At 37.2% G+C, this 24871-nt stretch overlaps 1 protein-coding gene, 3 non-coding genes and 1 pseudogene across 4 annotated transcripts; all 5 read right to left on the bottom strand.

Annotated features, from left to right (window-relative positions):
* Positions 1–319: 319 nt before the first annotated feature.
* Positions 320–393, bottom strand: TRNAT-AGU (transfer RNA threonine (anticodon AGU)). The gene has a single exon. It is a non-coding gene; the product is annotated as a tRNA-Thr (tRNA).
* Positions 394–10275: 9882 nt separating this feature from the next.
* LOC147296098 (G-type lectin S-receptor-like serine/threonine-protein kinase LECRK3) lies at positions 10276–13871 on the bottom strand. The gene is made up of 5 exons (XM_086229840.1): positions 13639–13871; positions 13448–13544; positions 11847–11938; positions 11413–11504; positions 10276–11086 (listed from the first exon to the last, which is right to left on the bottom strand). The coding sequence occupies exons 4-5, from the start codon at positions 11417–11419 to the stop codon at positions 10371–10373; spliced, it is 723 nt and encodes a 240-aa protein (XP_086085966.1). The 5' UTR covers positions 11420–11504; positions 11847–11938; positions 13448–13544; positions 13639–13871; the 3' UTR covers positions 10276–10370.
* A 1002-nt stretch (positions 13872–14873) lies between these two features.
* Positions 14874–14947, bottom strand: TRNAT-AGU (transfer RNA threonine (anticodon AGU)). The gene has a single exon. It is a non-coding gene; the product is annotated as a tRNA-Thr (tRNA).
* Positions 14948–21027: 6080 nt separating this feature from the next.
* TRNAT-AGU (transfer RNA threonine (anticodon AGU)) lies at positions 21028–21101 on the bottom strand. Its single transcript has one exon. It is a non-coding gene; the product is annotated as a tRNA-Thr (tRNA).
* Positions 21102–22473: 1372 nt separating this feature from the next.
* On the bottom strand, positions 22474–24793 carry LOC147296101 (G-type lectin S-receptor-like serine/threonine-protein kinase LECRK3; annotated as a pseudogene).
* Positions 24794–24871: the final 78 nt, after the last annotated feature.

Here is a 24871-nt window from a genome sequence, read left to right on the forward strand (position 1 = left end):
TCTCAACAGACTCCAGCTCAAATGGGACAAAAGGCATCTATATATTAAGTGCATACCACCAGAAAAGATGAGCAATGATTCGTGCATACCACTCAACATTTCCTCAGTGAGCTCCATCAAGTCATTGTAGTCTTCATAAGACATAGAGAAATCACAGGTAGTGAACTGAGGATTATAATGCATTTCACATTCAATTGATTGAATGCAAAACAATATAAGGAATAGGTGTACCAATGTTAGAAGGGACATACGGACAAAGCAAATGCAATTCTGGTATTCTGGTATAGTTTAACAAACATAGAATGAGGTAGTTTTGATTTGCTCTCGTTGAGAGTCGAACTCAAGACCTCCCGCTTACTAAACGGGTGCTCTAACCAACTGAGCTACGAGAGCATATTGTATGTCAACAAGAGGAGATGCATGTCAACTTTCTTCTTAACAAAACATAAATCATCCATGAAAGCAGAGAGAGAGAGAGAAGGAGAGCTCCATATACCTATCTGGAGTGAATTCCATTACCTTTTCTACCCCATGAGTGGTGAGTGGTGACTTCCCTCCTCTTTTCAAGCCCTTAAGCGTCACTGTATGTCTGAGTCGGAGTCGTAGAATGTCAGCCATTCCTCGAACAACCAACCAACCCAAACAAAGGAAAAAGGAAAAAGAAAAAAAAAACACAATAATAGAATTAAAAGAAAAAGAATCAGAGGGAAAGAAAGAAGGAACCTTGGCACGGAGGAGGCGTGGTCGGAATTAGGGTTTCCGGCGGAATGCGAATGGGAATAGGAAAGGCAGTGCTGGAGTGGAGGCATCGTACAGGGAATGGGAATGGGAGTGGGAATGGAATGGAGGCAGTTGGAGACTGACTGGAGAGAAGAAGAAGAAGAAGAAGAGAAGGCCACCAAATTCTTGGCCAATTTCGATCAGCTAATCGGCCGTCGTCGAGTGGCACGGAGAAGGTGTGGTCGGGATTAGGGTTTCTGGCGGAATGCGAATGGGAATGGGCAAGGCGGTGCTGGAGTGTAGGCATCCAACAGGGAATGGGAATGAGAATTGAATGGAATGGAGGCATTGGGGAGGAGGCAGTCGGAGACTGACTGGAGAGAAGAAGAAGAGAAAAGTTTTCTCTTCATCTCTTCGACTGAGAATCATCGAGGGAGGACTGAGACTATCTCTCTTCTCTCAGACTCAGAGGTTTGTGACTGTGTGTGTGATGAGTCTGATGACTGTTGAGTGAATGGAGGTGACCGTTAATTTATAGTCGAGACTAAGGCGGTGCGTGATTTTTACGCACCCACTCATTGTCGGTTACCGTTAGCGTTATTTTCACGCTGGGCTATACGCCTTGGGCTTCACAATTCCTTGGCCCACTCCTAATGTCCGTTCGGTTATTTTGACCCTAATGATCCATTCTAAAGGATTTAAAGTAAAAAAATTTAATAATGTATTTATTTTATCAAAAAATAACAACAAAGCTGTTTTGCACTTTTGCCTAACTATTTTTTCAATTTTTAGTGACAACTTACCTGGCATTGTTGTATTGAAATCTACAGTGACGGGATAAGTGTTGAGGATACAGGTTTCAAGATCCTACTGGAACTAATTGTTTAAAAGAATTAGTCAGTCATGACCAATAGAAGTGTGACATGTGGCTTATTCTTGTTAGAAAGAAATCAGTTGGTTAGATTGCTGTTTAGTTGGTTTTTACGGTATAAAGCTTTGTGTATAGCTCTTTTGCTGTAACTTTTGATCAATTGATTACAGAGACTTTTCTTCAAGCTTTCTTTGTTTGTTTGATTCTTAAGCTTTTCTTGCTTCCTTTCATTTCGTGATCATGGTATCAGAGCATTCGGCTAGCGCCATTGACGATCCCTCAAGCTTCTTAGCTGAATTTGGATAGTTTGCTGCGCCTTTCGAATTCACTTTTTCTTGTTTTCTTTCTCTACACATAGTTTCCTATTTTCTTAGTATCCAAATAGTCTTCCTTTTCTATCATTTCTTGCTATTTCATTTGTTCTTGCTATCCAAACTCTAGATTCATCTCTTGATTTCTCTACTCATAATTCTTCTTGGTTCTGTTCTTTTTTGCGCTCGATCCAATCTCTTTTTTCATCTGGTACTTCTGCTCGCAAAGATTTCGACTTGATTCTGTTTTTGGTTTATGACGTGCTGTCTTGGATCAGCGTTGTTTCTGGGTACATGCAAAGCCATCGCAACTGGGATGCACTTCGACTGTTTGATAAAATTATGGTTGATGGGTTTACGAGGTCTGATGAGATGACTTTGGTCAGCACTCTGATTGCTTCTATGAGGATGGGTTCACTTGCTTTGGGGAGGCAGACTCATGGCTTGTTCTCGATAGAAATCAGAGTTCTTGGTGCTCCTTTGAGGTTCTCTGGTTTATCGGGTATTCTATGTCCTTTGATCTCTTTGGTCATTTCAAACATCTACTTTGTTGTTTGTTCAGTTGAGAATATATGTATCTGGTTTTGGTACTTGGTGGTATTATTTGGGTTTGTGAAAGCTTGTATCAGTATCCAAATTTCATCTGGGTAGCTTCTATCAGTATGTGGTATTTGGGGTTGGTGTTTGGTGTTTTGTTCATCGGGTTTGTGCGTTTTGGTGGTTGTTTGACTTGTGTGCTGAGATTCATGGTGATTGATAGTCTTTGCTTTGTTCTTTGAGTTCAATTGTGAATTTTGGGGGTCATTCTTTGTGTTCTTGTGTGTTGCTTTTGACTGGTGTTATGGTGATTGTGCTTCTTCTTAGTGTTGGTGATATGGTGATATGGTGATATGGTGATTGTGTGATTGTGTTGCAAAGGAATTGTAGTTCATTGGGTTCTGAGTTGTGGTTGAAGTTGAAGTTGTAGTTGTCATGTGGTGGTTTCTTGATGTTGTCTTGCAAAGGAGTTGTAAAAAATAAAAACAAAAATAAAAAGTTGAAGTTGATTGGAGTTGCAAAGGAATTGTAGTTGTAGTTGATTGTGTGGTAGTGATTCTTGTAGTGTAAAGATTGTTGGTCAAAAGTGTAGTAATGTCGATTGAAAGCAAGGTTGAAGAAGAAGAGCACACAATTCATCTGGTTCACTGTGTCTTGGCAACGACTTGATGCGAATGATGGTTATTCGATTAGCAAATGTTCTCGGAACAGATATCAGAAAGATGTTGCTTCAGTACTCTGGGGTACAGAATGCAAAAGGTCTAAATTGGATGAGGAATCTGCATTTGTGTTATTTGATTCTCAAGATTGGATGTTCTCTGACTTCATAGCCCTCTGCATCATCATCATTGTTGCAACCTCAGGCTTGGTCCCCATGCTGAGGTTGAGGGGGGATGTTGAGGATACAGGTTTCAAGATCCTACTGGAACTAATTGTTTAAAAGAATTAGTCAGTCATGACCAATAGAAGTGTGACATGTGGCTTATTCTTGTTAGAAAGAAATCAGTTGGTTAGATTGCTGTTTAGTTGGTTTTTACGGTATAAAGCTTTGTGTATAGCTCTTTTGCTGTAACTTTTGATCAATTGATTACAGAGACTTTTCTTCAAGCTTTCTTTGTTTGTTTGATTCTTAAGCTTTTCTTGCTTCCTTTCATTTCGTGATCAATAAGTAGCATTTTCAATAACATAAAAAATTTCTTAAACATAAATCATAGAATGAAATAAAATTTTAACACTGGGATGTAAAAATGATGGTTTTTGGGCAAAAGGTCGGACACATCATAAAACATCACCCTAGTACGCACATCATTACTAAAAAGGCTTCAAGGGTAAGGCATTGCATTTGCATAGATTTTAGAAAATAAAATAGAGGTCGTTGGAGATGTCTTAAGGAATTAAAATTTTCAACAAACGACTTAGGATGCTTTAAAAAACGACTTATGAAACTTTAGGGTATGACTTGAGAAGCGTTGAAACATGGTTTAGGATGTCACTAGATATAATTTAAAATGAACCATGAGTATAAACATTTAAAATACTTCGAAGTACGAACTGAAATTCTCAAAGAACAACTTGGGATGCCCTAAGAAACGACTTGAGATGCCCTAAGAAACGACTTGAGATGCCCAAAAGCACGACTTAAGAAACTCTAGGGTATGACTTGGGAAGCGTCAAAACATGACTTAGAATGTTACTAGGTACAATTTAAAATGCATCAACGCTATAAACATTTTAAATCCCTTGAATTACGAACTAAAATTTTCAACGAACGACTTGGGATACACTAAGGAACGACTGGAGATGTCCTAATGAACGACTTAAAAAACTCTAAGGTATGACTTTAGAAGCGTCAAAACATGATTTGAGATGTTATTAGGTATAATTTGAAATGCATCAAAAGTATAAATATTTAAAATACCCTGAGGTATGAACTGAAATTCTCAAAGAACGACTTGGGATGCCCTAAGGAACGACTTGAGAAACTCTAGGGTATGACTTAGAAAATGTCAAAACATGATTTGGAATGTCACTAGGTACAACTTGAAATGCACCAAGAGTATAAACATTTAAAATCCCTAGAGGTACGAACTGAAATTCTCAAGGAGCGACTTGAGATGCCATAAAAAATGACTGAAGATGCTTAAGGAACAACTTGAAAAACTCTATGGTATGACTTTGGAAGCGTCAAGACATGACTTGGGATGTCACTAGGTACAATTTCAAATACACTAAGTATATAAATATTTAAAATACCTCGAAATGCTAATTGAAATTCTCAAGGAACGACTTGAGATGCCCTAAGAAACAACTTTAGATGCCCTAAGAAACGACTTTAGATGCCCTAAAGAACGACTTGAGAAACTCTAATGTATGACTTTCGAATCGTCAAGACATGACTTGGGATGTCACTAGGTACAATTTGAAATGCACCAAGGGTATAAACATTAAAAATCTCTTGAGATACTAACTGAAATTCTTAAGGAATGACTTGGGATGCCCCAAGAAATGACTTGAGAAACTCTAGGGTATAACTTGAGAAATGTCAAAACATGACTTACAATGTTACTAGGTACAATTTGAAATGCACCAAGGGTAAAAATAATTAAGATCCTTCGAGTTACGAACTGAAATTTTCAACGAACGACATAGGATGCCCTAAGGATCGACTTGAGAAACTCTAGAGTATGACATAAGAAGCGTCAAAACATGACTTGGAATGTCACTAAGTACAATTTGAAATACACCAAGAGTAGAAACATTTAAAATCCCTCGAGTTATGAATAGAAATTTTCAACGAACGAATTTGGATGCCCAAAAAAACGACTTCAGAAACTCTATGATATGAGTTAAGAAGCGTAAAAACATGACTTGGAATGCCACTAGGTACAATTTGAAATATATCACGGGAATAAACATTTAAAATACCTCGAGTTACGAACTGAAATTTTCAACAAACGACTTGAGATGTCCTAAAGAACGATTTAAGAAACTATAGGGTATGACTTGAGAAACGTCAAAACAAGACTTGGAATGTAACTAGCTAGATACAATTTGAAATTCACAAAGGGTATAAACATTTTAAATCCCTCGAGTTACGAACTAAAATTCTCAAGGAACGACTTCAGATGCCCTAAAGAACGACTTGAGAAACTTTAGGCTATAACTTGGGAAATGTCAAAATGTAACTTGGAATTTCACTAGGTAGGTACAATTTGAAATATACAAAAGGTATAAACATTTAAAATCCCTCGAGTTACGAACTAAAATTCTCAAGGAACGACTTGGATTGCCCTAAGGAAGGACTTAAGAAACTCTAGGGTATGATTTGGGAAATGTCAAAACATGATTTGGAATGTCACTAAGTATAATTTGAAATGCACCAAGGGTATAAACAGTTAAAATTCCTCGAGTTATGAAATGAAATTCTCAAGGAAGGACTTGGAATGCCATTAAGAACGACTTCAGATGCCCTAAGGAACGACTTGAGAAACTCTAGGGTATGAGTTGGGAAACGTCAAAACTTGACTTGGAATGTCAGTAGGTACAATTTGAAATGCACCAATGGTATAAACATTTAAAATCACTCGAGTTACGATATGAAATTCTTAATAAACGACTTATGATGCCCTAAGGAACGACTTTAGATGCTCTAATGAACGACTTGAGAAACTCTAGGATATGACTTGGAAAACGTTAAAACATGACTTGAAATGTCACTAGATACAATATGAAATACACAAAGGGTATAAACATTTAAAATCCTTCGAGTTACGAACTGAAATTCTCAAGAAACAACTTGAGATGTTCTAAGGAACGACTTGAGAAACTCTAGAGTATGACTTGGGAACAATCGAAACATGACTTGGAATTTCAATAGGTACAATTTGAAATACACCTATGGTATAAAAATTTAAAATCCCTTGATTTACGAACTAAAATTATCAAGGAACGACTTGGGTTGTCCTAAGAAACGACTTCAGATGTCAGGAGAAACGACTTGAGAAGCTCTAGGGCATGACTTGAGAAATGTCAAAATATAACTTGGAATGTCACTAAGTATAATTTTAAATGTACTAAAAGTATAAACATTTAAAATCTCTTAAGTTATGAAATGAAATTTTCAAGAAACGACTTGAGATACCTTAAAGAACGACTTCAAATACCCTAAAGAACGACTTAAGAAACTCTAGGGTATGACTGGAATGTCACTAGATACAATTTGACACGCACCAAGGGTATAAACATTTATAATCCCTCGAGTTACGAACTGAAATTCTCAAGGAACGACTTGGGATGCCTTAAGGAACGACTTCAAAAACTCCATGGTATGATTTAGGAACCGTCAAAACATGACTTGGAATGTCACTGGGTACAATTTGAAATGCACAAAGGGTATGAACATTTAAAATCACTCGAGTTACGAATTGAAATTCTCAAGAAACGACTTGAGATGCCCTAAAGAACGACTTTAGATGCCTTAAGGAACGACTTGAGAAACTTTAAGGTTTGACTTAGGAAACGTCAAAACATGACTTGGAATGTCACTAGGTATAATTTGAAATGCACTAAGGGTATAAACATTTAAAATCCTTCGAGTTACGAACTGAAATTCTCAAGGAACGACTTGAAATGTCTTAAGAAACGACTTGAGAAACTCTAGGGTATGACTTGGGAACAAACGAACATGACATGAAATTTCACTAGGTACAATTTGAAATGCACCTAGGGTATAAACATTTAAAATCCCTTGAGTTACGAACTAAAATTCTTAAGGAACAACTTGGATTACTCAAAATAACGACTTCAGATGCCCTAAGGAACGACTTCAGAAACTCTAGGGTATGACTTGGAAAATGTCAAAACATGACTTGAAATGTCACTAGGTATAATTTTAAATGCACCAAGGGTATAAACATTTAAAATCCCTCAAGTTATGAAATGAAATTCTCAAGGAACGATTTGGGATGGCTTAAAGAACGACTTCATATGTCCTAAGGAACGATTTGAAAAACTCTAGGGTATGACTTGAGAAATGTCAAAACCTGACTTGGAATGTCACTATGTACAATTTAAAATGCACCAAGGGTATAAACATTTATAATCCCTCGAGTTACGAATTGAAATTCTCAAGGAACGACTTGGGATGCCCTAAGGAACGACTTCAGAAACTCCAAGGTATGATTTAGGAATCGTCAAAACATGACTTGAAATGTCACTAGGTACAATTTGAAATGTATCAAGGGTATAAACATTTAAAATCACTCGAGTTATGAACTGAAATTCTCAAGGAACGACTTGAGATGCCCTAAGGAACGACTTGAGAAACTCTAGGGTATGACTTGGGAAACGTCAAAATATGACTTAGAATGTCACTAGGTGCAATTTGAAATGCACCAAGGATATAAACATTTAAAATCCTTCGAGTTACGAACTGAAATTCTCAAGAACGGCTTGGAATTCCCTAAGGAACGACTTCAGAAACTCTAGGGTATGACTTGGGAACAATCGAAACATGACTTAGAATTTTAGTAGGTACAATTTAAAATGTACCTAAGGTGTAAACAGTTAAAATCCCTCGAGTTACAAGCTAAAATTTCTAAAGAACGTCTTGGGTTGCCCTAAGGAACGACTTGAAAAACTCTTGGGTATGACTTGGGAACAGTCAAAACATTACTTGGAATGTCATTAGGTACAATTTGAAATGCACTTAGGGTATAAACATTTAAAATCCCTCGAGTTACAAACTGAAATTCTCAATGAACGACTTGAGATGCCCTAAGCAACGACTTTAGATGCCTTAAGGAACGACTTGAGAAACTCTAGGGTATGACTTGGGAACCATCAAAACATGACTTGGAATGTCACTAAGTAGAATTTGATATGCACCAATGGTATAAACATTTAAAATACCTCGATGTACGAATTAAAATTCTTAAGGAACGACTGAAGATGCCTTAATGAACGACTGAAGATGCCTTAATGAACGACTTGAGATGCCTTAAGGAACGACTGGAAATGTTCTAATGAACGACTTGAGAAACTCTAGGGTATGATTTGGGAAATGTCAAAACTTGACTTGGAATGTCACTAGGAACAATTTGCAATGCACCAAGGGTATAAACATTTAAAATACCTTGAGGTACGAATTGAAATTCTTAAGGAACGACTTGGGATGCCCTAAGGAACGACTGAAGATGCCCTAAAGATCGACTTGAAAAACTCTAGAGTATGATTTGGGAAATGTCAAAACTTGACTGGAAATGTCAAAACTTGACTTGGAATGTCACTAGGAACAATTTGCAATGCACCAAGAGTATAAACATTTAAATTACCTTAAGGTACAAACTGAAATTCTCAAGGAACAACTTGGGATGCCCAAAGGAACGACTGAAGATGCCCTAAGTAACGATTTGAGAAAATCTAGGGTATGACTTGGGAAATGTCAAAACATGACTTGAAATGTCACTAGGTACAATATGAAATGCACCAAAGGTATAAACATTTAAATTCTTCGAGTTACGAACTGAAATTTTCAACGAAAGACATAGGATGCCCTAAGGAACGACTGGAGATGCCCTAATGAATGACTTGAGAAACTCTAGGGTATGACTTAGGAAGCGTCTAAACATGACTTGAAATGTTATTAGGTACAATTTGAAATGCATCAAGGGTATAAACATTCAAAATCCGTTAGAGTTACGAATTGAAATTTTCAATGAACGACTTGCGATGCTCTAAGGAACGACTTGAGAAACTTTAGAGTATGACTTAGGAAGCGTCAAAACATGACTTGGAATGTCACTAGGTGCAATTTGAAATGCACTAATGGTATAAACATTTAAAATCTCTCAAGTTATGAACTGAAATTTTCAACGAAGACTTGGGATGCCCTAAGGAATGACTGGAGATGTCCTAAAGAACGACTTGAGAAACTCTTGTATATGACTTGAGAAGAGTCAAAAGATGACTTGAAATATAGTGAGACATATAATTAAAATTCAATTTAAAAAAAAAAAGTCAGACATACAATTAAAATTCCATTAAACAATACAGTGAAAAAAGAGAAGCAAGGGAAATGACCACCTCTGTCGGAATTAGGGTTTCTACAGAGGAGGAGTTTGATCGAGGAACTGGAATGAGAATGGGAATCGGAAAGGCGGTGAATGAGTGACTGTCTGTGTGTTCGTTGAATAAATAGTTAATGGCAGTGACCGTTATAAACTGATTAATTTATTTTTTACGCTTCCTAATGTCAGTTAGCCTTTAGCGTTATTTTTACACTGGGCTTGGCCTTTGGGCTTCACCATTGCGCCAAGCTTTAATAATGGCTGGGCTTTCGTTTTAAACAGATCAAAGTGCAAATTCTTCTCTTACATTTAAATGGAATAATCAATCTTTTCAATAAAATTTTTAAATTTCTCTGTTTTGTTGAGATTTTTTATTTTTTATTGTGGAGCTGTCGAATGTTTACATAAGAACAAGAAGTCTTCTTTGTCAGCATGCTTGATGTTGACTTGGATGACAAAAATATTCTACTAATTTCCATGTTTGGAATAGGTCTCAATGCTTTGGAGATGATCCTAATTGATGTAACCTTCTGAACAGGGGAAGTAAAGTTCCAAGTGGTTTGCATGAGAGGCCTTCTTTAATTGCTTATGATCCCATTTTTTATGGTGGTTCAAATGAAAGTACAGAATATTTGCTGCAATGTCAGTGAATGCATTCATATAACAGAAAATTGATACTATTGACTTCATATGTTGGATTAAGAAGAAATACTTCTTCGTTTCCCTCACACTTTGTAAATGATATTCATAATTATTATACATTCATTAGCATACACCAAGGAATATCTTGACTTACCAAATTCATGGTTTTCAGTTATTGATCATCAAGCATACAAGGACTTAAGATATTGAACTTATAAATGACTACGGATTGGGAGGAACTGAGACTTGAACAGTTCCTTCAAGCATCTGTGTCATCTTTTTCATCGTTGGTCTGAGTGATGGGTCCTCCTGAATGCACCACATTGCAATCATCACGTACTTCTCCGTCCTCTGAATATCACCTAGTGCCTCATCATCCTTCTCCAATAGCAGGTGCGATTCCTTTTGGATATAGCAATCATATGCCCAATCAGCTAGTACCATTTGATCTTCATCCTCTGCCTCTAAATCAAACTTGTTCCTGCAGCAAATCTCTAATAACAAAATGACAAAGCTGTAAACATCCACCTTCGCTGTGATAGGCAAGTTTTTGAACCATTCAGGAGCCACATATCCTTTTGTTCCCCTGATTCCAGTAGTTGTTCGAGTCTGGTCCATTCTCAAATGTTTGGCCAATCCAAAGTCAGAAATTCTTGCTGTGAAAGAGTCATCAAGAAGAATGCTATGAGGCTTAATGTCACAATGTATTATTTGGCTGCTACACTCCTCATGCAAATACAAGAGCCCTCTTGCAGTTCCCAAGGCAATTTCTCTTCTTTGGTACCAGTTTGGCCTTGCCTCTCCAAAGAGGAAGCTTGCTAGAGATATGAGTACTTCATTACAGAATCCAAGCAGTTGGACTAAATTTATGTGATTTGTTCTGCCAATTGCGCTCACTTCAGCTTTGAATTCCATGTCATCTTCTCTAACCTTACCATCTAAACTTTTGAAGAGAGGGGGAGGGAGAGAGAGAGAGAGAGAGAGAGAGAGAGAGAGAGAGAGAGAGAGAGAAAATGAAGTGACTAATTAAATAGATCAATAAATTACTTGGGAAAAAACTCAAATAACATTTTAAAATGCTTCCCACACAGAATACCAATTTCAAACATTCAATCATATGACTACCTTTCATGGAGCACTGTAAGCTTGTTATCATTTTTAATTTCATCACAGCGCCTCCCTTATCATTTGTTTAAGAAACCAAGTTTGTGAGAGAGAGAGAGAGAGAGAGAGAGAGAGAGAGAGAGAGTGTGTTTTGGCTCACATGCCATTAGCTTCTGGTTGACAATACCAATCTAGTCAGTGCCACCTTACCACTCAACATTTCCTCAGTGAGCTCCATCAAGTCATTGTAGTCTGCATAAGCCATATAGAAATCACACATAGTGAACAGGGACATACGGACAATGCAATGCTGGTAAGTTTAACACTGAACTGTACACAGAATGAGGTAGTTTCAATTTGCTCTCATTGAGGAGCTTGCGAAACGGGTATAGTTTCAATGCAATGCTGGACATACGGCTTACTAAAGGGGGTGCTCTAACCAACTGAGCTACAAGAGCATATTGTATAAAGGGTGTGCATAAGATAAGGAGACACATGTCAACCCTTTTTCTTAAACATAAATCATTCCTGAAACCAATAAATGGAGAGAGAGAGAGAGAGAGAGAGAGAGAGAGAGATGAGCTCCCTGAGTACCATGCGTCTGCTCAACATGATTGCAAAGGAGCTTGCTAAGCAGAGAGCTTTGCTTCCTTGGGGAATTTCAGATGAGTTCTCCAGCTTACAATCTGCATGCCAAAACCAACCGTTTTAACCTTGTTATCACTTATAATTTCATCATAGCACCTCCCTTATTTTAACCACAGAGAGAGAGAGAAATGAAGTGACTGATCAAATGGATCAATAATTTACCTGGGAAAAAAAACTCAATTAAATTTTTAAACTGCTCTCCCACAGAGCAAACATCTAATGAGAAGCAAACACATCTAAGAAGGGGTGGGTGAATCCAGAATTTTCCATCGGAGTGGGCAGCCAACAACATACTAATACAATTAGTTTTATACTTCTGATCTACAAGACTCAACTTCACTCCATTATATGATCCATGTATTTCTTTTTCATAGAGTTGAAAAATTAGTTGTAAGGCGAGAAAAGATGAAATGAATGAGTTGCTATTATTTGCAAAGAAAGATAAAGAACAATAGTATTTGATGACCAACAACTTGGAGCAAAATTAAATTAAACAATAGCTGTACAGAGCTTCACCAAAGAAACCACCAATAAAATTCAGTCTCATTCATGCCTAATTGCCTATCTATTGAAAACTTCAAATAGGTCTCACAGAGACACTCTGTGTGTGTGTGTGTGTGTGTTTTGATTACATTGTTCAAGAGGCTAACTACAACGATATCTAATTTTCATTCATCACATGAAAAGACACAAGCAACTAGAGATAATGAATACTTATAGTAATTAATCGATTAGTCAATTGGGCAACACCAACACGGCAACACCACATCATTATCGGTTTTTAGTCCTTGCAACAAAAACAAGTATGAATTGAGAGAACATAATATGCAGCAGAAGGGATTTCAATCATAAAGTAAATTAGGGGAAAAGGAAATACAAAACTTAACAATAAAAGGAAGAAAGAAGCACATATAAATATAAATTACCATCATAGCCATTAAAAAAAAAAAAAAAGTGAGTGGGGATGAGAACAATTTGAGACCTTGCATTATCCATGACTTAGACCTTCCCAGTTCCCACCACCATTAAAGAAAAGTTTTGAGGAGGAGGATATTTTGCTCATGATTTGCTCTTGCATAAGAAAAGGATAAAAAATAATTATTCAATTCTACAAAAACAGAGCAGAATGAAAGTGACAGATGATATGAGACCCCAGATTAGATAAATAGAATCTCTAATTTTGAATACCAGCCAGCAAATGATACATGGCAGTGGTATCATCCTTTTGATATTCCACGTCGCTTACACTTAGGCCTTCATACTTGTTTACATATTCAAGCGCACACAGTCATTGGAACAATGAATTACTAGAAACCTATGAATTTCAGGCCTCTTTGATCTTTTCAAGCCCTTGCGCTCAAGGGTGCGTCAATGCCGGAGCAAGTCAGATCCGTAAAGATATGCAGGTCTCGATCACCAATTGCTAATTTTATTTCCACTTCCCTAAACTTTCTGGGTAAACAGCACATAATGACAGATCTATACTTACAATTACTGTATAAAGACAAGTTTCGTGACCAAAAGCCCTAGAAAAGATATGAAAGTACCAGTAATTGGGGTTTCGGACAGCAGCATAGAGCACACGTGGCAGGGGGAGGTGGGATCAGAGGGCTGCATCAGGCATTGTATGATCACGAAATTAAACTGTAGAGAATGAAATTTAGAATTTAAACGGTGCACTCGGAGTTCTCCAGCTTGCAATCTGCATGACAAAACAACGAAACCAAAACCTTTTTACCTCTTTTAATTTCATCATAGCACCTTCCTTGTCTTTCTTCTACGAGAACCAAAGTTTATTCTCGACAGAGTGATCAATAATTACTTGGGAAAAAAAATCAATCTGAAATGCCAAGGCCAATAGGAAATAGCTAGGTCTCTCACAACACCATTAGCATCTCAATGAACTCCACCTCCAATGGGACAAAAGGCATCTATATATTAAGTGCATACCACCAGAAAAGACGAGCAATGGTATCCTGACTCAGTGACTCGTGTACTTGGGTTTAAAAGAAGTTTGAGAAAGAGAATATATAAAATGATTAACCTTGTCCAACAAACGAGCTGTTGTTTCAGGAGGGGAACATTTAATAACCAATGAATACAGTTTACACACCTAAAGAGGGGAGGAGTGAAATCAATATCAATTGGATCCTTATGAAGCCCATTTGAATGGTACTTAATTTCATCAAAGCACCTCCCTTATCTTTCTTTTAAGACTAAAGTTCTCAGAGAGAGAGAGAGAGAGAGAGAGAGAGAGAGAGAGAGAGAGAGAGAGAGAGAGAGAGAGAGAGTGACTAATTAAATTGATCAATAATTTATTGGGGAAAAACTCAATTAAAATATTAAACTGCTTGCCCACTCAGTGAATACGAATTTCAAACATTCAAATCATATGACTACCTGTTGTCCTGGTCCCAAGAAAACAGCAGCTTGGCTATTCATTATTGTTAAATCAACATTTAGATATAAAATAAAAAGCTCATAAATTTTGAAAACCATTGATTATTTTGAAAAGAAATTGTCGTAATTAACATGTAAAGGATAAATCAACAGTTGTCACACACCTGGAAACCCAGTCATGCCAACAATGTTACCACGCTCAACACTAGAATGGAACTTAGAAAATTCAGATTCATCCGACTCTGACTTGCTGCATGGAAAAATGAATAGTCCCTAATTATTCAGCATGTGAGACAAGAGAGAAATTTAGGCCAATAAACTGGTGGGTAACAAGGGAAGTATGTACAATGTACCAGAGGAACTAGCAGCAAGATAGAACTTTCTAAGAGCACATGTTGGAGACATGCATGCATCAATGATGCCTTACCACTCAGCAATTCCTCAGTCAGCTCCATCTAGTCATTGTAATCAGGATTATGAGTCATTTCACCTTCACCTTCATTTGATTAAATGCAAAACAATAAAAGGAATAAGTGAGTAATGAAATGTACACAGAATGAGGTAGTTTTGATTTGCTCTCGTTGAGAGTCGAACTCAAGACCTCCCGCTTACTAAACGGGTGCTCTAACCAACTGAGCTACGAGAGCATATTGTATGATATTGATGGGTGTGCCTAACATAAGGAGATGCATGTCAACTTTTTCTTAAGAAACATAAATCATCCGTGAAACCAATATATGGAGAGAGAGAGAGAGAGAGAGAGAGAGAGAGAGAGAGAGAGAGAGAGAGTTCATGCGTCATGCATACCTGATACCAACTTTTATTTCATGAGCTCCCTTGGTTCCAAGCCTCTGCTCAACATTGCTGAAGAGCTTGCAAATGAGATCCTTAGCCCCAGCAGAGAGCTTTGCTTCCTCTGGGAATTTCAGATGAGTTTTCCAGCTATAACTATTAACCTTGCTACAAAACCAAAATCACCGACAGAGTGAGTGAGCGAGTAAGAGAGAGAAATTAAGTGACTAATTAAAATGTTTTTTTTTTTTGGCTCAAGTGACTAAAAAAAATTGATCAATAAATTACTTGAAAAAAAAAACCAGTTAATATTTTAAACAGTTTGCCCGCACAGTGAATACCAAATTCAAACATTCACTCAGATGACTACCTTTTGTCCAGGTCCCAAGGAAAGAGCTAGCTTGGCAGTTTCATTATTGTTAACTCAACACTTGTATAAAAAATAAAAGGTCATAAATTTAAGCCCCTCCTCTTTTCAAGCCCTCAGGCATCAATGCATGTCGGAGTCGGAGTCCGTGTGACAACACTACGCAGGCCTCGTCCCAATCACCAAATACTTTGGCCAATTTCAGCACCACTCGAACACCCAACCACCCGAAAAAAAAAAAAACACATGAATCAAAAGAAAAAGTATCAGACAGAGAGAGAAAAAAATGCCATAAAACAAAACAGTTAAAATAAACGAGTCAGAATTAGGGTTTCTGGAATACCAATCTAGTCAGTGAGCTCCATCGAATCATTGTAGTCTGCATAAGACATATACAAATTACAAGTAGTGGAATGCCAAAGGGAACGGGAAGGCGGTGGTGGAATGGAGGCATTGAGGAGGAGGCAGTCGGAGAGATGAAGAAGACTTCTCTCGGACTGTGTGTGTGTGAGAGTGTTACTGAATGGGAACGGAGAGACCTCTTCTCTTCTCTTATTCTCTTCGAGAGAGAATGATCGATGTGTGTGTTAATGAGTGAGTGAATGGTGAATGGAGGTGACCGTTATGCCAGATTAATTTATATAGGAAACTAAGGCGGTGCGTAAATTTTACGCACCGACTCCTAATGTCGGTTACCGTTGGCGTTATTTTTAAGCAAGGCTTTTCGCCTTTGGGCTTCACAATTCCTTGGCCCACTCCTAAATTGTCCGTTGGGTTGGATCTGCTTTATTGGGCCGGGTTGGACTCCACTGATCCATTTTAAATTTGATTGGACTACACTTTCACATACAGGCTTTTTTCTTTGGATGTTGGGTGCTCTAACTAAATTCTCGGGTACATATAGAAGCTTCCTTCACGAAACTAATTAATTTTTTTAAAAAAATAAATAGAGAATTTGGATCAGACCACAACTGAACATAGAATATAATCCACTTCTCAAAAAAACATAGAATAAAATCCAACGGATCAAAGATTTTTTTTTTTTTTTAACACCTTGAAAAACAAAATGTGTGGTAAAAATGTAAAATAAAGTGAGAATGGCAACTACAAGTCTACAAGTCTACAATTGCTTAAAAAATTGATTTTTTTTCCTATGTTCATATCTGAATGAAGGGATATGAAAGATGCTCAATCGGACCCAAAAGAAAAAAATAATAGAGCTCAATCTACAAAAGTCATTACTGTTTTCAAAAACATGTGAAAATGATTTTTATCGGACAAAAAAATGCACAGTCGTTTTAACTCACTATTTAGGAAAACTTTAAAAATAATTAATTCAGTGACTTTTGAATTAGAATATCAACACAAAAAAAAAAGGTGAAAAACGAACCTAGTCAAGTCTGAGGTCTAAATAATGCTTTTCCAAATAGTATGGTCTGTTTTTCGAAAGAAAAAAAAAAAGTCTAAGATAAGAAAAATATATTTACGTACAAAATGGATAAATTGATCCTCGCTATTAGGAGTTCCATATACCATAAGGCATTGCAAAGTTAATACCAGATGATACCATGTCCCTGCAAAAAATTAGAAACAATATAGTTTAGTTTAGTTAGCTCATTTGGAGTGAGTCCTAATATCAATCAATACTTTACCTTCTGCGTATATCAATTCATTAATGGCCCACCTGAGTTCCCTGCACAAATTATGAGATTTACAAATGTCTCTCAGAGGATGAATGAAAAAGTTCACAAGCATATTTCATCAATGAGGGTATAATGTGTTTGAAATGAAAATTTACCAGCACTAAAGCTTTGTATAGCTTATTTAACTGCCTAATCCAATGACCACCTGCAATATTCAAAAGCACCCATCACAAAAGAAGTAGTGCATTATATTGCATATACAAAGTAATCTTTCTTCCCTAAAGGTGAACATGATACTGCATTCCCACATTACAATGCCAACAGATTTAATAGCCAACAGACATATACAATGGCGAACTTATCTAACCAAATCTGCATAACATATTAGTCATCTTTTGACAGGCTATCACTTTTCAATCGGATATGCCTAGGCCAATAGGCAATAGCTAGGTCTCTCACAACACCATTAGCTCCTCAAAAGAGACCACCTCAATGGGACAAAAGGGATCTATATACTAAGTGCATACCACCAGAAAGTATCCTGACTCGTGTACTTGACTTAAAAAGAAGTTTGAGAAAGAGGACATAGAAAATGATTTACCTTGTCCAACAAACGAGCTGTTGTTTCAGCCTTTCAGGAGGGGAGCATTTGATATTTGTTAGCTACCTCACTGGAGAGATCCTCTGGACTGTTGAGATTTGCAATCTTATTAGATTCCCCAACCATGCTGACCATTCAGCGACAATACCAGTTAAAACCAGCAGATTAGTTTTTTACATATGTTTAAGTTGTGACATGCATAACCAATGAGTATAGTTTACACACCTGAAGGAGGGATGAATCAATATCAATTGAACCCTTATCAAACCCATTTGAAAGATACTGGTACATAATTTTATATCCACCTGTAAGTTCCTTGGCCATCCCTATTTTAAATTTAATACATCGGCAATCATATTCATCATTGTAGTTTCGAGGAAAGACAAAAATAGAAGAGGCACTTGAGGCACTATCAACAAATGGCAATGAAATAAGAGGAAAGACTAACCTCTAAGAAATCAAGATTGTCAAGAAACCTCCTAATATATTGAATGATCTTAAATTTGGTCTCCAATATTTGTCGAACCTCACTATTCAATGTTAAATCCTGGTAACGTTGGCAATAACGAGCTTCCAAGCACAAAGACAAATAAATTAAAATATAAAATAATACACAATGAGAAATGCATATAAATTTTAAAATTCGAAAGATATAATGTAGTTTTTACTACTTAACAAAAAGAAAATGAAAACAAATAAGTAAAAAAATAATAATTAATTAGGTGATTTTAATTAACAAAAATGGTTGGACTAATCTCATCATTCTTGCATCTAAAGGGTAAATCTAACTCAAGTCACCCATGAAACTCTCATGGTGAATTAAATTATAAATCAAAACATACAAACAGAGACAAAGAATAAAAGGGTGGAACAGGATAGTACAATTGGCATGCCGTAAACTCAGAAAACCAACCAATCAAACACAAGTTTGAGCTCAGACACAAGTTAAGCTGGTATCCTATAGCAATATCTCCAACACTCAACAGCAAAATGACTGCAACATTAGCCTATGCAAACATAGGATGATGATAAGTAAAGGACCAGAAATATTATGTTCTTGAATGCATTAATGAATCACGTAAATAGAAAGAAATCAATAATGCATAAGCAATCAAGCATTTTTTTCCAACACCCAAAACTGTAATCTTAGAGTACTACAGAAAAAGGTGTAAGATTGAATTTAACAATCAATACCTGATCTTTTAAAATGTATGCTTCAGGATTACTGAGCCTTCCTGGGACCTAGTCATCAGCTTTCTGCAGAATTATATGTAATGTTGTTATAATAAGAGCCCAGGCAGCATTATATCCTGTCAAAAAATGAAAATTACTCACCATCGGCAGTATCAGAAACAGGACCAGCTTTCTGCCTTGGCATCATATGAAGACAATGTCATAAGACTATAAATGACCTTTGGCATCATAGATTTTTTTATGAGTTCCTTTGGTACCAAGCCTCTGCTCAACATTGCAGAGTAGCTTGCAAATGAGATCCTTAGCCACAGCTTCCTCTGGGGATTTCAGATGAGTTCTCCAGCTTACAATCTGCATGGCAAAACTAACCATTTGTTTGTTTTAACATACAAAAGAGATGTCGGCAGGAGAATCCATTAATATTTAAAACTTCTTAAGAACCTACTGAAGGTCCAACATTTAAGTAGTTACAAATTAATAAGGATTTATGAAGAGTCAATTTCTTAAATCTGCATTGTAAAACCTACTGAATAATCTGAATGTCCCATATTACAAAATGGTAAAACAAAAAATGAACATTCATTTGACCTTTCTGCATGTTGACATTGGCACTTCAGAATAGAATGGTGGAGATCCCACAAGCATCTCATACCATGATTGAGACCACCTAATACAAATATCTGGTTACAAAAGTATATCACTGTTCCATGTCAAAGGTGAAACACGTGCAATACTTCTGGAGCACCTACAAAAGTATGTCACTGTTCCATAAATGGCATATGACAGGTCTATTTATATGTAAAAAACTGAATATTCATTATGAACGCTTGAAAACAAAAGCAGCTACTAAAGAACGAACAAAAGGGATTCAAAAGAATTTATCATAATTAACCATTCACACCAACAATATCACCACACTCAATACTAGAATGGAACTCAGAAAATTCAGATTCATCCAACTCTGACTTTCTGCATGAAAAAATGAATAGTCCTTTACTAATTTTGATATTGAAAAGGAAAAGAAATAACTCAAGAAAGGGGATATATTAATGTATAGAAAAATTGAGACAATCACATCTGATTGGAAGCAAACACATCTAAGTAGGGGTGGGTGAATCCAGAAATTTCTGTGGGAGTGGGCAGCCAATGACATACCAATACAATTAGATTTATACTTTTGATCTACAAGACTCAACTTCACTCCATTATATGATCCACGTTTTTCTTTTTCATAGCCTTAGAAAATTAGTTGAGTTGTAAGGCAAAAAAAGATTAAATGAATTAGTTGTTATTGTTTGCCAAAAAAAAAAAGAATACTTTGGGATCAAAACCAATAACTGTACAGAGCTTCACAACATACCACGAACCTGCAAAATCAAACACTGGTATGCATGTTGTGCATTGTGTGTATGTAAAAACAACTGAAAAGGAGGCAACATTAAGTGGACTTTTTAATCAATGTCTCCGACTGATCCCATGTGTCCAGCTTCCAAACATCTGTGTCAGTGATGGGTTTTATATACCTTACCTAAACTGTTAGCAGAAATATAGAACTTTCTATCTTGGAGACATTTACCACTCAACATTACCTCAGTGAGCTCCATCAAGGCATCAAGTCATTGTAATCTGCAAAAGCCATTCAGAAATCACAGGTAGTGACACACAGACATTTACCACTCAACATTGTAATCTCCTTCATTTGATTTAATGGAAAACAATATAAGGAATAGGTGTATCAATGTTGGAAGGGACACACGGGCAATGCAATGTTGGTATAGTTTAACAGTGAACTGTACACAAAATAAGGTAGTTTTGATTTGCTCTTGTTGAGAGTCGAACTCAAGACCTCCTGCTTACTAAACGGGTGCTCTAACCAACTGAGCTACGAGAGCATATTGCATGTATGATATGGGTGTGCCGCATAACATAAGGAGACACGTCAACTTTTTTCATGAAAAAAATAAATCATCCATGAAAGCAAAGAGAGAGAGGGAGGAGAGCTCTATCTATCTGGAGAGAATTCCATTACCTTTTTTACCCCATGAGTGGTGACTTCCCTCCTCTTTTCATATTGGATATGACATACAGACAATGCAATGCTGGTACACACAGAATGAGGTAGTTTTGATTTGCTCTCGTTGAGAGTCGAACTCAAGACCTCCCGCTTACTAAACGGGTGCTCTAACCAACTGAGCTACGAGAGCATATTGTATTATGGGGTAATTATAACAAGCCACCTTTATTTGGAGAACAGCAATGTAAATTGTTGAGAAAGATTGCATTGCCGAAGAGGCTAACAACAGTGATATATCTAATTTTCATTGATCACATGAAAAAGACACAAGCATCTACAGATAAAGAATACTTACAGCAATTAATGGATTAGTTAATTGGGCAACACCAGCACCCCATCATGAGCGGTTTATAGTCCTCATGGCAAAAGGTTTTAAAGTAGAAAAACTTTGCTGACTTCCAAGTTCCAACGCCAACTGAGATAAGATAATGAATATGGAGCAGAAAAGGAAATACAAACATTGACAATAAATAATAAATATAAAAAGAAGTGAGTGAATTGGGGTGACAAGAATTTGATACCTTGCACCAGCCATGACTTGGATTGGACCCTCCGAGTTCCCACCACCATGTTACATGTAAAGCATCATATCTGGAATCTGGAGTCTGTAGGTAGGGCATTCCATTACCTATTTACCTTTAACCCCCCATGAGTCATGTCATGACGCAGTTCTTCGATCAAGTCGACTCTCACGACGGAATTAGGGTTTCTAGGGAGGAGGAGTTTGATCCAGGAATGGGAATGGGTATCGGAAACGCGGTGAAGGAGTGGAAGCATTAGGAGGAGAAAGAGAAGGTTCTCTACTCTGAGAGGTCTGTGCCTGTGTGTGTGTTAGTAGAATGAATAGTGAATGGAGGTGACTGTTATAGACCGATTTAATTTGTAACCCAGACTGAGGCGGTGCGTGATTTTTACGCTTCCTAATGTCGGTTAGCCTTAGCGCTATTTTTACGCTGGGCTTGGCCTTTGGGCTTCACCATTGGGTTTGGCCCATCATGGCCATCCCAAATTTAATATTTGGGCCGGGCTTTCCGGGCTTTCGTTTTTTTTTTTTTTGGTCTATTCTTCTGTTAATTTAAATGAAATATTTATATGGCCAAACGGATCAAACTGCCAATTTCCGCGCTTTTGTTTTAAACGGATCAAACTGCCAATTCTTCTGTTAATTTAAATGAAATATTTAATTTTTTCAATAAAATTTTTAAATGTATCTGTTTTGTTAAAAAAATAGTAATAAATAAATAAAGGTTACAAATTTTATTTAATTTTTTTTCTGAAAAATGTAAAATTTCACTAATAAAATATAAAGATAATTACAAAAAAGTCCACTTTTAAAGCCTTTTATAAAAAAAAACACACCTAAAAAGTTGAACAACAAATAAGGTCATGTTCTGTTTGTTGACTCACCATGCAGAAGGTTTCGAGTCCTTGGATAACCAAACATACATTAACTTTTGATAAAACAGAAGGATTCAATTAAAATTGCAAGCATCTAAACTTAATTATAATGAGGATGGATTTGGTGGAATTGAGACTTGAACAGTTCCTTGAAGCATCTGTGTGACATCCTTCATGGTGGGTCTTAGTGATGGATCCTGTTGAATGCACCATAATGCGATCCTCACATACTTTTCCATCGTCTCGAATCTCGATGTCATCCATTGCCTCATTATCACTCTCCAGTAGCAGATGAAACTCTTCCTGCAGCAAATAATCTCTAACAACAAAATCCCGTAACTGTAAACATCCACCTTGACTGTGACAGGCAAGCTTTTGAACCATTCAGGGGCCACATACCCTTTTGTTCCCCTGATTGCAGTGCTAGTTCGAGTTTGGTCCATTTTCAAAATCTTGGCTACTCCAAAGTCAGCAATTCTTGCTGTGAAAGAGTCATCCAGAAGAATGTTATGAGGCTTAATGTCACAATGTATTATTTGGCTGCTACACTCCTCATGCAAATACAAGAGCCCTCTTGCAGTTCCCAAGGCAATTTCCCTTCTTCGGTACCAGTTTGGCCTCGACTCTGCAAAGAGGAAGCTTGCTAGAGAGCCATTGCTCATAAACTCGTACACAAGAATTCGGTGTTGCCCCTCGTTACAAAATCCAAGCAGTTGGACTAAATTTCTGTGATTTGTTCTGCCAATTGCGCTCACTTCAGCTTTAAATTCCAAATCACTTTCACAAACCATAGCATCCAATCTTTTGACAGCAACACATTTCCCATTATCAGATGCTAAAACTCCTTTAAAAACTGTTGCAAAAGCACCACGACCTAGTTCTTCCTTGAATCCATTGGTAGCTTCTTTCAGTTCCATGTAAGTGAAACTTTTCAGATTAATGCCTTGAATGAGTGGGTAAAGTATACTCACCTTTGCCTTCCAAGAATAGATGCGAGAAACAACCAAATAGGTTATTATAGAAACAATGAAATAGCTTGTTATTAGTATGAACACTGATCCAAAGAGGGCCAAAGCTGAATTATCTTTCCTTTTTGGATGTGGGACTCCTGGTATCGAAGTAGCATTGTCTATCCTTATTTTGACCAGAGATTTCCAAATAACATTGGTGTCAATCCTCCCATTCGAAAGAGGGATTCCTTTCTTCCAACAATCCCCATTTGATTCTAAGAAAATGGCAATGGCACAGAAACAATCAGCTAGACAACTTTGCTTGCACCAATCCTCATCTACTGGCTGAAAATGCTCATAATCTCCATTAGGCCAATCTGTGTACCGCATCTCTTTAAGTTCGAAAAGATCTGTTTCTGGGTAGGCTTCATCACAGCTTTGTGAAGTGAAATTCTGTTTGCATCCTTTCAGCACATCATTTGGATCAGTTAAGATGTAACCCTCGGGGCACTGGCAACTTTTTCCTTGATCATCAAGTTGACATAAACTGTTGAACCCACATGCACCACCGCCTGTCATCTCGGCAATTGCCACGCAGATATCTGAAGGTATGAAGGACAAGGTGGACCAAGCCCTGTGCCCTGTCCCCACACTTGGGTCATTTCTTTTAAGGTAGAAATAGGGCCTGAATACTCCATCATAGTCAAGAGTTGCTCTCTGGTAGAAATCTTGCAATGACAGTGTGGTGGTTGGCAGTATATCAGTTATGGTTCCGTTATTGTTTGTAAGGTAAATAGAGCCCGACTGGTTGAAGATGACCTGAAAGTCAGTACCCAGAGTTTGGGTTGACCAGTAAGCATAATTAGTAGAATCCAATGGGAAATTGGTTGTATAAAATGCAACATTTCCATTAACATTAAGTGTAAAAAGGAATCTTCCTTTTGAGTAATCTGTTGGTGTATGGCGGGCAAGTAGTGTGCTGCTTTGATTTAGAATCTGTGTGGGTAGGATTGTATCAGTTGGTTGATGAAAACTCTCCCACAAATTGATTGAGTTTTGGTTGGCCAGCACAAAATTTCCTGTGTCGAGCATGCATGGCTGCATAGGCAACTCCAGCAGGAGAAGCAATGGATATGTGTTTGCCTGTTGCAATATAATTGAGCAGCAAATGTCCAACTGTAGTGAGTTCAACTGTGGAGCCTTTCTGGACTGGATTATCGCCATTCGCCGACCAGACAATAGTTCTTTCGGGTATTTTGTTAAACCAGATGGCTAGTAAGAAGCCATCAGAACCAATATTTTGGAAACCGAAAGCAAATTCCCCAGATGGAGATGTCCAGGAAGAGTTACTGTCATCTGCAATGAGGGATGAGCCCAAAGATATGTTGTTGTAAGTTTGAGCAGTGGTGTAAAATGGCAGCTTTGCAAGGATAAGTAGAAAGCATAAAGCATGATATGATAGTTCAAAAGCCATGGTACTATGTTTAGAGGAGTTCACAGTGAAACAGTATATGAACATCAGTTGCATTGTATATTTGTATGATATATCATA

This window comes from Dryas octopetala, chromosome 1 (assembly GCF_963921425.1).
Source record: "Dryas octopetala chromosome 1, drDryOcto1.1, whole genome shotgun sequence".
NCBI lineage: Eukaryota > Viridiplantae > Streptophyta > Magnoliopsida > Rosales > Rosaceae > Dryas > Dryas octopetala.